General features: G+C 39.4%; 1 protein-coding gene across 3 annotated transcripts in view; it reads right to left on the reverse strand.

Moving 5' to 3' along the window:
* DGKI (diacylglycerol kinase iota) overlaps positions 1-15,536 on the reverse strand; it is a 198,664-nt gene that overhangs the window by 13,715 nt on the left and 169,413 nt on the right. For all 3 annotated transcript variants that reach the window (XM_053943691.1, XM_053943690.1, XM_053943692.1), the window contains 2 exons: positions 15,061-15,086; positions 527-564 (listed from right to left, as the gene is read on the reverse strand). In XM_053943691.1, the coding sequence (XP_053799666.1) occupies positions 527-564; positions 15,061-15,086 (64 nt within the window). The remainder of the gene's footprint in view (positions 1-526; positions 565-15,060; positions 15,087-15,536) is intronic.

The raw sequence follows: 15,536 nt of genomic DNA on the forward strand, positions 1-15,536 counted from the left end.
TGTAGGACTTCAGTCATTGGCACAAAAAAATTTGCATGAGTAGTTTTGCCTCCCAAACTTACTCCCAATGTTTTGAGACATCCATCAGGTGATGAAACAACCAGCTGAGGTTTGTTCTACCTGGTCTGGTGGTTACCTAGATAGACTTTGAGAGAGCTAGCACTTGGGGGCTTGGCCACCAAGCTCACTGGTATAAAATATCCTTTCCTGTGTAAGGCTGTGGCTATTCAACACTGCCAGTATAGTAATTTCCCTGTTAGTAACTGGCACATTGCTCTGTGCAGTGGGCTCTGAATCCTGGGCAAAAAGGCTCTGGCTAACACCAGATCCTATTCATGCAAATTTCATGCCTCACCTGAATGATGTGTTCCCCTAGTATTCAGGGTTTCCTGGAAAGGCTGTAAAATGGCACTTGCCAGAAGTCCCCCCAGCAGCCTATTTATGATTTGAGCAGAGGTGTAATAAAATGTACCGTACATCTGACTGGCAAAAAACTGTAAGTGGACACTCAGTGCTCTGTACCTACCTTCAGTAGATCACCAGATATGACTGCTTGTAAAAGTGCTGCAAAAGACAAAAAGAAAACTGATGTCAGGCAGAAAGCATTATGCATACAGCTTCACAGCTGAGGACACAGCTCAGAACATGTGCAAGTTAAGACTGACATTCCTTAGTCCCCTTGCATTCTCATATACTACCAAAACCAGTGTAAATCCTGTGCTGACACATATTGGAGAGGCAGAATATAACCCATGGTGATGAAAGCTGTATGGACATCAAGCCATCATTTCCAATACTCTCCTGGAACTGCAGGCTTCTGTCTGAATTTTTCACTTGGGACACTTCTGAGACCTTTCAACAGTGTCCACAAGGTGGACAAGGTCAAGTCTCCAGCACCTGAACCATCACTGAAAGTATCAGTGTTATCTGCACAGAGAACCTGAAACTGTCTACAGACCTGTCAGACTTTGTCATATTGATGGTGGAGTGGTAAGTCAGTCCCCAGTACACAGAGAATCCCAAATTGTAGATGACTGAGTGACAAGAGAGAAATTTCTTAACAATTACTTGTATTACAAATACATTTTGAGATGCCAGAGGGGGGCAAGTCCCCTGAGTTTGGCAGGCAGGGTCAAAGACAGAGCAAGAGCCAGTCCTCACCTCATCAGCCTTTGTATTTTAAACAGACATAGAAGCAAAAAGAGACAAAGTGGACAAGGACTCACAACAAGCCAGGACAGAGCTGCAAACAGCTGGGAGTTTCTCACTACCCACTACTGTCTGCCCTGAGCCTGTTAAAAAACAGAAGGAAGCAAAAGCCTGGGACCCTCTATTGCCCAGAGAAGCTGTTACAAACTTATCACTATGTGGCTATCTCCTTCTTTTCTACTCCTTCTCCCTGTCATGATATATATTGTAAAAAACAACGATGAATAATCTTTCTGAGAAAGCATTTATATGGTTTGCATCTTAGAAAGCACTAAACATGTGCCTCAACTCACACTTTTTCAAGAGTGTCTAAACCCATTTCTATCTTTGTGTCTAGGCAGGGCAATCAAATTAGGCATTTGCTCAAGTGCCATCCATTATAAAGATGCCAAAAGTTCATGTAAGCAGGAGCAAGGGGGGAAAAAGAACCACAGCATAGCCCTGCCTCTGAAAAATAACACACAGGAAAATGCAGAGTAGGAATTCCATGATGAGCTTGCTACGCTTTCAGAAATGACAAAGCATCCAAGCTAAACACTGCAGAAGAGGAAGGATGTTCAGAGGCAACTCAACACATGTCCTTTTCTTTGAAAACACTTGGGGCTATTATGTGGCTTTCTAGTCTCAGTAATGCCTTGTGCCCTGGCCACACCACATGGGAAAAGTAAAACCCCAGTCCAGGTAAGCTCTGCCTTGAGGAAGCAGTAGCAGCAATTCTTGCAACTTTTGATTTAGGGCGATTTTTCAGTGACCATGAGTTAAATCAAATCCTAAAAATACCCCTGCATCTGTGAGAGTGAGGACACACAGATTTTAGGAATGGAAGGCAAACATCAGCAGGTAAGAGCTAGAAAATTCTTCAGTTTTTATTTTCAGTGGTTGACATCCTTCCTTTTTTCCCAATATTTCTAACAATTGCTCAGACCAAATTAGTAGCAGAGCAGAATTTGACTCATGTAATTTGCTTTATCTATTTCCCCTTTTTTTGGGTCAATCTGGTCTCACTGACAGCTTTATTCTTTAGGCTACTGCAGTCTGAACTTGCAGTAGCCTAAAGAATAAGTATTTTGCACTCCTCGCATGTGAAAATTAAATGAACTGGTGACATGAGTTTTTCATTGCCTTCAACATCCAATTTTTTAAGACATAGCTTCCCTGAAGTCACTTTCCTAAAAGGCAGTGGTACATTTTCTTATGCAAGCCATGCTGAAGATTACACTTCAAAAAAAAACAGGAGAGAGAGCTATGATTCTATGAAAAGCCTGACAAGATGTGAAAAATCTTCTACACTGAATATCCATAATCAGAATTGGTCTGGTGATAAGGCTATTAGGATAAAACAGCTCTAAAACAAATTCAACATAATTAGACCAATCTTCTCATCTCTTTCCTAAGCCTCAAATCCAGCAAAGCATTTAGGCAAGTACTTAGCTTTGAGCTAATTACATTCTTTTCATGCCAAGTCTACCTGCACTTTTAAAATTAAGCGCTTTGCTACAGTAGAACCTACTGGATAAACGAATACATTACAGATCAACAAAACCAGCTGGCATAACAAGAGATTAGACACCAGTAAAATAATTCAGAGCTGTACACCCCGACACAGGAAGATTTAGAAGCTATTGAGCTAGAAATGGAGAAAGGTTCTTTAGAATCAGGAGCATGTTTACATAAATATATGAATATTGCTTAGCACACTAACCCCATAGACCCAAATGGGGCTGCTGGGCATACTGAGGAGGAGGGTGAAGATGACAAAAATCACCTGGTTCTTAAAGAGGTGGTGAAGCAAGCAAGCAGATGGCATTGACAAGAGAGAGCAGACTGAGAAGTTGGAGAAAAATGTTGTTAACATGCAATGCCAGGCTAGCTTAACATTAGAAGCATTAAAGTGAGAATTGTTTTATTTCTTCTAAGCAACACTGGTGTAATACATAAAATTAACTATGCCACTGTTTTATCATATAGAATATACCTTCAGGTCTTAAAGATGTGTCAAAAATCACTTGAATTAATTAATATTTTAATCATGTCATTGTTTTCTCTGTTTCTCCCAAGAAAAGCATTTCTCATTACTAATAAAAGTGTTTTATTACCTTTTATACTTATTTATTAAGTAGCTTTATTGCTGATGTGACAGCTTGGCAAAACTGCCAACTGGAGTTCTCTGTTTATGTATTGAGGAAGCACTCGGTCCTCAGGCTGCCTCCTCAGCAAAGCTCTAAATACCCAACTTAGAAAAGAATCTTCATTTAAAAAAACTCAACCAAAAAAAAAACCAACATAACAACAAACAAACAAAACAAAAAAAAACCCAAAACAAACAAAAAACCCAAAAAAACAAAAACCCACCCAAAAAAACACAAAATCTAAACAAACAAAAAAAAAAAACCACCATACCCAGGCCTGCCAGCAAAAACAAAAAATGACTAGCAAAACAAACACCAAAAACCACCCTCTCCAAAACCCCCTCACACACACACACCTCTCCACCTCTCTTATAAATTATTATTGAGCAGATACAGGTGTATAATGCACCAACAGGAAAAAAAAAAAGCCACGTTGAAAAGGCTGCTAATTGAATTGTGGTAGTGCTGCAAGCTAATACAGATTGAGATACAGGATAAACAACTACTAGTAGTCTCTCATGCTGAAAACAATACTTTTCCTAGAGCATATATCACTCATCTAATTTCTATGTTATTGTCTATTGCTTCCATTGGAAACAGCTATTTTTATTTCATATTCTAAAATCTATATTAATGTCACTGAGTTACAACAAATATTTTTGTTTCCCGGACAAAATTAACTTCTGAAATAACAATTGCTCTCTGGCTCTGCATGTGAAGCCAGCACCATTAAAACAGTGCTGCAAAGTCAGACATTAAACACTGGGCATCAGAGAAAGGAGGAGTGAAGTATTCATACTCCATAACTTCAGAGGCTGCAAGATGCCTGAGAGGTCTCACAGTGTTGCTTGGATGGTCAGAAGAGAAAATAACTCTCCATAGAAAATAACCTCATTTGCCCTGCAACAGTTCATGTTGTGCTCCACAGACTAAAGAAGCCCTAGATAAAATTTCCTCCAACCTGCAGCACCTAAATTAAGAGTCAAACTAAGACAGAGAAGGCATCCTTCAGAATGGCATGACTCCAGGAGACATGTCTGATCACCTCCAGGAATGACAACCAAAAAAGGGCAAAATGAGAGGTCCTCTTTTAAGGTTTTCCAAGGTGTGATACTCCTAGTTCCAGGCAATGCTCATGGTCTTGGAAATTACAGTTTTTCATATACTGTACAGGCACAGAATGAGAATGTCTCATAAATGTAAGGGCTAAGGCCACAACTGCAGCACATCAGAATACAGCAGAAGAGAGGCAGAAGTCATCACCATCTCATTGCTCACTTCAAAAGCTATGAAAATTCTCAGAAGCATCACAAGCAACAACTACCCCTTCCTGTGTGCCCTGCAGAAAATTTTCCTCCGAATCCCAAAGCTTAATACCAAGGACAGACACAGGGTTACTATCACACCAGAAACTTTGCTGCTAAAACACCTTCTGAAGGAACATGAAAACAAAAGTTCTTACAAAGCCTTGTAAGTAACGCCTCAGGATCACAAGGTTCTTTGCTTAAAGTAGGTTGACATGGAAGATATTAAGTTATTTGAATAATCATTAGTGAGACAGTAAAAGGAGATGGTCTGCACTGAAAAGAATCTCAAAGAACAGGGTGGTTCTAGAGCCTGCCACTGTCAGCAGTTCAGGGATGACATGTCTTTTCACTTGAGTAAAAGATTCATAAACCAGAAGTAGCCTCCAGATTTTATTAGTCAGATTGCACACCTGATCTGACTCTTTCAATGCCATATTTGAATCCACTGCTTCTGTGCCAACTAAGCCACAAGAATGCAGATAAAAATGTATAGCAACTTCCAAGTTTTCAACACTTACAAGCAATTCTTTAGAGAAGATCTAAAAATTTTGAATGAAGGGAGCAGAATTATTTAAAACTGTGTTATAAAGTATAAGCACCACACCAAGGAGTTGTCATATTCATGATTAAAATGCAGACAATTATAGACCTATGAATGAAATACAGTGTGACAGCAGAATATTTGCAATAATGCATCCTATAATGAGTTAAAAAATACCAGAGTATCAATGCATGTAATCAGAGTATGACAATATTTAAGCACATGGGAAATTATGGCAGAATTCAGCTACCATAACTCAAGACCTGGTTGGAGGAGGGTGCTTTGACCAAAGTGGTTTGGTGGGTGGCATCCCTGCCCATGGCAGGGGAGTTGAAACTAGGTGCTCTTTAAGGTTTCTTCCAATCCAAACCATTCTATGATTCTCTGATCTCAAGCAGAATTAGGGCTCATAAAACCCTTAGCTCTTTCAAAAGACACAGTAAGACAGTTGATAATCTGAAATGATCAGCTCCTTGCAGAAACTTCATTTAACAGACAACGCCTGCATCTGTCCAGCCCTTTCTAAGACACATCTAATGCACTGATTCAGCATTTGGAATTGATATGCCATCAGCATCAGTGCTGAATGCTTCTTACTGGTTGGAGGCAGCTAATAAAAAATATAAGAGCTTTGGTGTGGAGTGCCCAGAATTTGAGTGTCAATGTTCACCACCATCTCCTGCTAGAGTGCTCAAGGGAACTCTTAAGGAATATCTCATAAAATACTGCTTCGTTCAAACCTTGTAGAGCTGAAAATGGAGAAGAAACTATAGGAGAAGGTGACATCATCAGATTTTTGAGTTATTAAACTTAACTTGGACTATCATTAGCTTCCAGAACATTTCCAACCCTTTATTGCTGTTTTAGTCTCTGTGTAATTCATAGAGTCAGAAAATTAAAGTAATTACTGTTTTACATATTGAGATGTTAAAAGCGGACCCTGATTAAAGGAGTACTTTTACACAGTTGGAGTCTTCCGAGCTGTTAAAGATCAGCATTACAGAAAAGATAACAAAAGAAGCCCTCGGGGTTTATTTTTCACCAGTTTTACAGAAATCAATAACTTCTATTTCAATCACTCCAAAAGCTATGCCCTCAGAAGACTGGAGTCCATTCAGAAATACACTATTTCTCACAATTTGTTCATAAAAGGTTTATGACAAACTGACATTAATATAACTTACCCAGAAATGTACACAACTGATTTTTTTCTACTCTAGTCATGATCTTCAGCCTTGACCTCCAGATGAAAGGAGTGAGGAGTACTACAGAAAATTGCTTTGTGGATTACTTCCCTTCTGAGAAGACTGTGAGAAACAGGCACGTGACATACAGAGCAGTGAATTCACTTGGTGTTTCTGAAGGGCCTGACAGTCCCATAGAACCATTTTAGGGATCCATGAAGAGAAGTTGCAAATCTCTGCACTTGAGCTTTCACAAAAACTACCTCTTTCCAACATTTTATCTGCTTTTAAAGTTACAGAAAGAAACATAAACCACCTATAAAATACACATGCCAAACTGTCTACATAACTGAGAAATTCAATTACAAAACTAATAACGCTTTGTTGGAATGACTGTGAGCTCACAGGTCTTTGATCTACAGACAATCTCAAGTCTCACCAAATCTGATGGTGATTAAATATTTCCTTTGAAGATAAGCTGAGTGAAAGGAGCAATTAAATTTTTCTTCATGTATTTTATGCACCTGCAAGTAGTGGAAGTGACAACTGAAAACCATGAAAAAATTAGACAGAAATTAAACCTTGCAGGTTAAGGGGTCTTCTAGATGCTGGCCAAAAAAAAAAAATCAGAAATAAATGCTAAAACCACTTATTCTATAGTCACTGAAAATATATTCACTATATTCACCTAGACATATTCACTGATATATATTCACCACATATCACTTATTCTATAGTCACTGAATTCACTGAATATAGTGAATATATTCACAGAAATATTCAGTATATTCTATTCACAGGGGATGGAAAAAGGCTCCTGAACTTGCTAGAGGAGCCCAAAGACTGCAGAAGCAGCATGATGGAAATAGGACAGCAAAAAATAGATGCAGATGCAGTTTAGAGGTTTCCTGCCTAAATCATAATATCCCTTGTGCTGAATAAAGCAAAGAGTCATTGATTTTTAATTTCTTTCCAACATCTATCTGTTTGCTACCACTGTCTTAAAGAAACAGGGGTTAAACAAGGGTTCCCCACAGGTTTTCAAATTCACAAAAGTCCTGGCCTTCTTATGGAACCTGAAGGCAATGCCACCAGTCCAGGCAGGTCACAAGAGCTCTGCTGTGAGGCACTATTTCCATGAAAGACAACAAAATAAAGAGCCTGAGAGCTCAAAATACTCCCAAGAGACCAAGAAAACTAATAGTGCAGCAACCTGCTGCAACCAAGAGCTCAGCAGCACATCAGCTGAGCAGCAGCCAGGCACACACACCTGTTCAGCAAGAGGGATATTAGGAAGGCCTTCACACACTATCTTCAGCTACTTTGTCTGGACAGGAAAATGTGCAGAAGGACACATCCTCTTGTGGTCTGAGAGAGACACTTCTGAAGTCTGCTGGCTCTCTGAATAAGTCATGCCTCAATAACATCTATTTCTAGGATTGGACAAAGAGGTAGAAAACCCTTCTAAATATTTGAGCACTGTTCTTTAGTTACAAAAGCACCACATCCCATGCAGATTTAGAGAATTGACATCGTTTTGACTACACCTGTTTGCCTAACTTGTGAATAAGAAAAAAATTTAACATGTAAAAAAATGAATCATTACTCAGGTAGCTATAAATATGCATTGTGAACATTTACTTTTTAAGAATTTAAAAATTCAAACAACTGCACCAAAACACTGGTAAGAGAGAAGGAGCTTGGAGGGGGAAGGCAAAAATAGCCACACATGCTTGCTGAAGGGAAAGAAAGGCTAAATTCTCACTTACACAGAAGTCCCTTCATACAACTCTGGAAGGATAAAGAGGCTTTCAAGCAGATGTAAATTACACTTAAGCTGCCTTTAAAGCCCCATTTTCACTCAGACTAGTTTAAAGCTACTTTGATGCCAATTAGAGTCCAACCTGAATTGTTTCTGTGGCACTAGTCAGAGCTGAGAGTGCAGTGGATAGGAGTGAAAGTATTCATACTCTAATGTTGAACTTTTGCTGCAAGACCATTTAACTCAGATTTATAAAAGAAAAATATGGTAAAAAAAAGAATACTTCCTTTGTAACTACTTCATAACCCTAAAGAAGAGTCACAGATAAACTAAGCACCATCTGGCTCACATCATCACTTTTTTGCTTTCCTTTTCCCTTCCACCATTTTAATTTTTAAACCAAGGCAACAATTTATGTCATTCTCAGGAGTGATGTAGTGGAAGAAAATGTCTGTGATGAAGTGAGAACGCAAGGCAGGGAAGACTTTGGCTGACTAATGCAGTAATTTTATCAATAGAGTGGCACTACCTTGGCAGAAAGAGAATTCTAGGTAAAATAATTAAGCAGAGGTTTATTTTTAATTTAAAAATAAATAGGACAGCAAAAAAGAAGCATTGTGGGCCACACTGTTCCTCTTCTCTGGCTTTGTGGACCATTCCCATCACAGGCACTCTTAGCACACTCCCTTCAGATTTTTGCCACTGCAACACTGGCTGCAGTGCCTTTGCCTGGCAATATCTAAGTAACCCTTCCTCAAAAAGCTAGGGCTTCACAGGAGGACTACATCATCCGAAATTCAGTTCAAGAATATTTTTTGTAGCCAAGTTCTTTAGTGGGCAAAGTGATTGCCACTCTTATCTGATTATGAGCAAGCTCCATCAAAAAAACCCAAACAAAAAAACAAACAAACAAACAAACAAAAAACAAACCAAAAACAGACACAAAGTAGGTAAGTAGGTTGCAAGGTTACCCAGAGCTTCGGCTTGAAAACAAGTACTCTGATTCAGACAACATATTCCTCACTCATACTTCCTCCAGAGGGGAAAAGGATAATGGCAGTGGCTATCGTGAAATAAATGTTTTTCTGGTCTCATCTATTACTTATTCATATGCCCACATCTGCCAGACATCTCCGCTCAGATGCCTGCTGACCCCTCCGACTGTTTGGATATGATGAGAGGTGGGGTGTAGGCACCTTTTAAAGGTTTTATCCAGAAAGGACCTCCCTCAGCCCTAGACATGTGCTTTCACAGAATGCTTTCTCTTGCCAGGGGGACCCCAGGTCTGCATCAACACCAGCCTCTGCTGAGCTGAGAAGCAAATGAACAAACCCAGAGCAGATCCCCAAGGCATCATTGGCTCAGCCACAGATACTTTCAAAACACTATCCAGGAGGGCTTTCTTCTCAAAGTGATTAATTAATCAAAATAAATACCTGCAGTCAGGAGCCTCCCTCCAACACCTCCCATACTCTCTTTAATTTGCACAGAGAAAGCATTCCAAGACAGCTCAATTTGTTGCTGGGTAAAAAGCTGCAGCATCACCATTAACAATACAGCATCTCCTCTCTCTCTTTCAAAGGCCTCTGGTGTGCAAAATAGCCATTCATTTCTTTATTTTTTCAATTCTACCAGGACTTAAATGTTTGGATTCATCTGCAGCACCCTGCTCATCCTTTTCATCAGTATGGCAGACTGCTTCAAAACTCTGGAGGAGAACATCCCTTTGCAGACTGTGACTATCAAGATTAGTGGAAAGTGGCTCCAGAAAGAAGAAAGGAGGCCAAGAGAGTGAAGTCTGCCTTCCCACAGGCCACCATGGGCAACAGGAAATCCCATCTATCAGAGGTTCCAGGAAGTGTTATTCCTTCTTGTGCTATTTTCTGGGACTCCTGCAACCATCTTCCTCCTTGCATGCATTTAGATGTCCTCTCTTTAATGGAGCTGGAGCAAATGCCAGAGTGTACAGGGCATTCTGCCTCCAAGGCAGGAGCAGATACTGCATAGTAAAACATTTTCCTGTGTGGGATGGAGCCACCACTGCCTTCCATGCACTCACTGGATCAGTCCCTTCCTTATCTATTCAGAGGGATATCCAGAGACAGAATTACACCTCCAACCTAAAACTTCTAGTTTGAATCCATGCCAAGCCATCCCTGTGGAAATTTTTTTCTAATAGAGACTAATTTAGAAGTCACCATTATAAACTCACTTTACTTCTAATGCACTCCTGGTCCTGCACAAATTCCTCCTAGGTGTAGGATATCCAGGCTGGATGACTCCTAGTCATGGCATGACTCCATGGCATGGAGCCAGCATCTGGCAGAATCTGAAAGACTTTTGAGGGTTGCTATTTGTCTTTTCAAGCAGAAAATCCATCCTTTATCTTAATCTCTTATATAATATTATTACTTTGTAATAACTGTCTTCAAAATTTCTCCATTGAATGTATTTCTCTCTTGTCTTAATTTCTCAGTTGTCCCCTATTCCTTCATGAATTTTGGATCTATTACAACAAAATGCCCAAAACCACAAACCCTAAATCACAGAAGTTATGCTGATGCAGCAAAACCACATGTCTGCTGGAAGCAAACAAGGCAAAAAGCCCAATCTCATTGGTTTATAGAGAAACGAGTAGGAGAGCAGTGACATAAATATTTGAAACCTCGTGTCTCCTGATCAGAATGCAACTCAGGTGTGTAAGGATTAAGCTCTGGTTGACTGCTACTTGAGGTGCATTAGTATAGCTACTTAAAACTGAATAATTCCATCAAAGGCAAGGTTCCTCTGTTTGAAGTCAGACACAAAATTATTGAGCAGCATCAGTTCCAAGTTGAATAACATACCAATGAATAACCAAGTTGAATGACACACCAATATCCCTACGTCATTAATAGCAACACTCAAGAATTTGCTGGGTTTTTTTCAGAATACTTGAAATGGAAATAGAACTCATTGTACTCTTTTTAAGGCCATTTCCTTCAACTGCTCACGTGATAATGAAGAATCAACCCAAATGTACAAGGTAAGCAAAGAATAGTAGAGAGAACCTAACTTTGGCCAGATGAAACTACAAATATAAATATTTAATGTAGATTTCTGCAGGGTGGCTGTAAATAGGAGTGGGCAAGGCATGATCCAGTGTGCACACAAAATACAGTGCAGCTCTGAAAGGTGCTGGGTGAATGAAGGGTTTGGCAAACCTCAACCATTCACCTAACCATAACCAGACAAGGGTGCACTGGATAACCAGGCAATGACTGTGTAGTGGTTATACAATGTATTAGAAGTCTGCATTCTCATCACACTATCATACTTGTTCCAGAAACAATGGATGCAAGAACCTCCAACAGTGTCAGACCTCCTGGGCATATCACCAGGACTTTTTATACAGAAAAAATATAGCAGGTGATACCCTTCACTAAAAGATGACTTGCCTGGCCCTCCATCATGATATCTACCAGGTCTTCCGTGGGCCTGACACTTGACCATTGTTGAGTCTCATTTAACCCCAAAACCCAAAGAAAACCACTGACTTCCAAGGCTGCAGCTGCACCAGGGCGTACCTGACTGACCAGGTCCTTTTTCAGAGACATCAATCCCCTGTCTAAACTGGTATGCTTTAGGATTTACTTGGCTTGTATCACTTTGTCAATCAGAGCATTTGAGGGTTAGGGGCTTTGTCTACTCATTTTGCTAATTTAAAAAAAGGAGAAAAAGAAAAGAAGAAGCTGATGGATTTCACTCTTTGGTTATCTGGTTATTTGGTTATACCACTCTTTGGTATATTTGGCTACCTGTACCAAGAAAAAAGACACAAACTTTAAGAGGTTTTGGGTATTTTTTCCTTTTGAAATTTGGGATCTTCTAGCAGTTCTCTTTCGCTTTCTGTGCCAATTAAAATGGCTCTGTTTTGCAACTGATAAAGGTGCCTCTAACACGTGTCCCCAACAAGGAGCATGGTGTGCAGTTACAATTGTTCAATAGATGCCCAGTCCCAGACAGATGGTGTTTTATCTTCACCCGCTTGTCAAGACAGCATAATGCATTGTCCTGTCAGGAATTAATGGAAGTGCCACTCACATTAGATGCTAATTCTGGTACAAGTCTGTTAGATGCTACAGTTACTGTTTCCCACTAGTGCTTGTGACAGTCTATCCACCCTGGAGCAGAAGCAGGACATTCAGAAACCAAGGTGAGGAGCACAATGCAAAAATCTATGCAGAACGCTACCTTGTGGTCAATAGGAAAGAGTAATTTAAAAAGCAAGAGGATGATAATAACAAAAACCCTACAGAGAAACAACAGTAGAAAAGGTGACAACTGAATATTAAAGCAGACAAAACACAGATCAGGAACCAAGAGGGAGGTTAAAACAAAAGATCTGACACAGAGAAAGAGCCTTTTCTCAGTAATGATCAACATATCACATCATCAGAAAATCAGCACTAGAATGGTGTCCATAATGGGGAAGAGCAGCTGTAATACAGGACAGAAAGTAGGTACAGTAAAGGTACATTATTCTGCTGTTGGATCTTCCCGCACTATGTAGGCCAAAGCATTATTGTCTTATAAAAAAAAGTAAATGTTTAACATATTGAATAGGTACACAGTTGAGTACTGATTATTAATGAACAGATTTCAAGATACATACTCCAAGACAATATGCCAGGAAACATCTGCATAAACACTATAAAAGACAGGTAATTCAGAGATAAGTTTTCAGCTCTCTCATGGACACTGTTTTGTTTAGATAAGAGATTTGAGATCTAAGGCTAATTTGAGATGCCTCCACACATGCAGTCTCAGCGGACTGAGAACCTTCTAGACTCTAAAGAGCTTATGCTGCAGCACTTCTATGCCATTTTCCTTTTTGTACTGTGCCCATTTAACATGGCCTGTAGCTGGCATAGTGGGATAGAGGAAATCCAAGTATTGGACCCTTCTTTCTGAAAAGTCTCTGGAGAATGGGAAATCTTTCATGCTTGAGAGAAGCTCCTATATACTTATAGGAATGACAAACATAGTTAGAAACTCCATGGTCACAAAACTTCTAATAACTAGCATTATCACATCACTAATTGGTCAAGGCCTTCCACTCTGCATTTCAGAAGAGGTTGCTTATGAGAGAAAGAGAAGAAAGGCAAGGAAGAAGAGGCTATTCAGAGATTTTGATCAAACCTGAAAAGCCAAACCATGGCAGCAGATGGTAGATGGCAAACAGGAAGGTTCTATCAAAAACTCAAATAGTATAAAAATAGTGGAAAGAAGAAAAGCATTCTGACAGCATGAAATACTAACCTTTAAAGATACACAAGGAAATGCATATACACCGTCTGTTGCTCCATTAATAGATAAAGATGGAGCAATAGAGTAAATGCAAGGGAAATGAAATAGCAAGAGCAGTCCATAACAAGTTTATGCAAAGAGATGCAGCTTGAATCCAGGTCCTGAAATAGTATATTAGACCATAATGATTTCAAATCTCTTCTGAAAGTTGGAGACATGAGGTATACTGTTAACTTCTCACAGTCCTGTACTGCATATTAGAAGCTGTGGCCATGGTAAAAAGCAGATGAACTATTAAACAGGAAAACTCCATCTGGTTCACAAAATCAATGAGCGGTAAATAAAAAAAATCTAATAGGGCACACCAGGAAATTAAACATGTATATTTCTACCAGTCTCATACTTTTATTTGTCACAGGATTAGCTGCTACCAGACACTAGGAATGGACTAGATGGGCCAGATATATCATTGCATGTTTGTTCATTTTTATGGCTTTCTTTACAACTTTTGTTATTGAGAAAGGACTCACCAAGGAGATGGAAGAGAGTTTTTTAATGACAATATGTTTGACATCCATTATAGTGGACTTGGCTGGGGCCAAGGACAATGTAGGTTGATACCTAACTAGTCACTCCACACTCCAAGTGAACATAGTTCAGTGACACACTTCCAGGCTCAGACCTCCTTACACCTCCATTTGCAGCAGTCCTTACTATTCCCATCTGGATCTTCCTTGAGTAATGCTTATGGTATTGGCCAGAAAATGTTCTGATTGTGTGACTGAATACAAATTGAATGCCAGAAGAACATAGATATTTCTTTATTGGACCAAAAGTGTATTCCCAGTTCAGAGCCACACAATGAGCTTTTTTCTCTCAGTCAGTCTCCCTTTTTTTTGTTCCTTATTCCTTATGCAACTCTGGCAATGCAATTACCACCCCTTCACAGTATGTCTCTGGATTTCACTACCAATGTAGCCATATATTGATATACTGCAGATGGACTTAAGTTTGCCAAATTATTAAGCAGCTGGTCACCACAAACTCCCTCTTTAGCCCATAGGAAAAATCAGATCCTTCAAGTCTCCCTCACAGCAAGCTTATTGCTATAACCTGCAGCTCCTGCTACTCAAGCCATGAGATTTTTCCATGTAGAAGAGCCTAGCTAAATTCCCTACTGTCCTACTAAACTGACTTTACTGGCAAGCCAAGATAATATGTGCCCAAGCCTTTAAAACACAATGCATTATTCTCTCAGTGACAAAGATGCTATTCTATGAGAGTCATAAAAGATGTGCTTATCTTTACAAAAAGCATGTATTGTCCCTTAAGCCACACATTTTCCACAGGTGAAGCTCTACACAGTTGGATGAATAAACTGTAAACTCTTGCAATAGTTCCATTTGATTAAGCAAGATTCATTTTACAAATAGCTCAACAACTTCTGTCAGTCCCAATTAAACTAACCAAATGATCAAGCACTTAATGTCTAGGGGTGAACAAAGTTTCATCAACATCAAAGTTTCATTTTTATAAAAAAAACATTTTTCTCCACCACAACTGTGTTAAAACAGAGCTTACTCACTAGTCTTTGGTCTCATTTTTAATATGCTGTTAGTATCTATAAGACAGATCTTACCTTGATCTTCTGAAGAAACTGGTGACCTGGAATAAAACAACAAAATCCAGTCAACCTTGGGTAAAAGGAAGGTCACAAATAAAGTTCAGTCTCAGTCTGGGGAATGGGATATGGAATAATTTGAAATTGTTATTCTTTATTCCTTAGAAGAGAGGACTGAAAGGCATCTGACAAAAAAAAAAGAAAGAAAAAAAAAAGAAAAAAAAAAAAGAAATAGAGCTGAACAGGTCATCTAGCAGCAGATTCTGCAGGCCAGAGTGACCATATGGAGGCATCTCCGTGAGGACTGATGCAAAGACTGTTTCTTGGCAGAAACTCATCTGCTACTGCCACTGCCAGGAGAAAACCTCACAACAAGGGGTGGTCAAGGAAATTACATCTCACATTCATTACACTGGCCATTTGTTTGCCATAAATCAATGTAGTGGTTAGCATAAAACAGTAGTCATAATTAATAAGAACTCATGCCATCTTCA

The sequence above is a fragment of the Vidua chalybeata genome, chromosome 5, assembly GCF_026979565.1.
Source record: "Vidua chalybeata isolate OUT-0048 chromosome 5, bVidCha1 merged haplotype, whole genome shotgun sequence".
NCBI classification, from domain to species: Eukaryota; Metazoa; Chordata; class Aves; order Passeriformes; family Viduidae; genus Vidua; species Vidua chalybeata.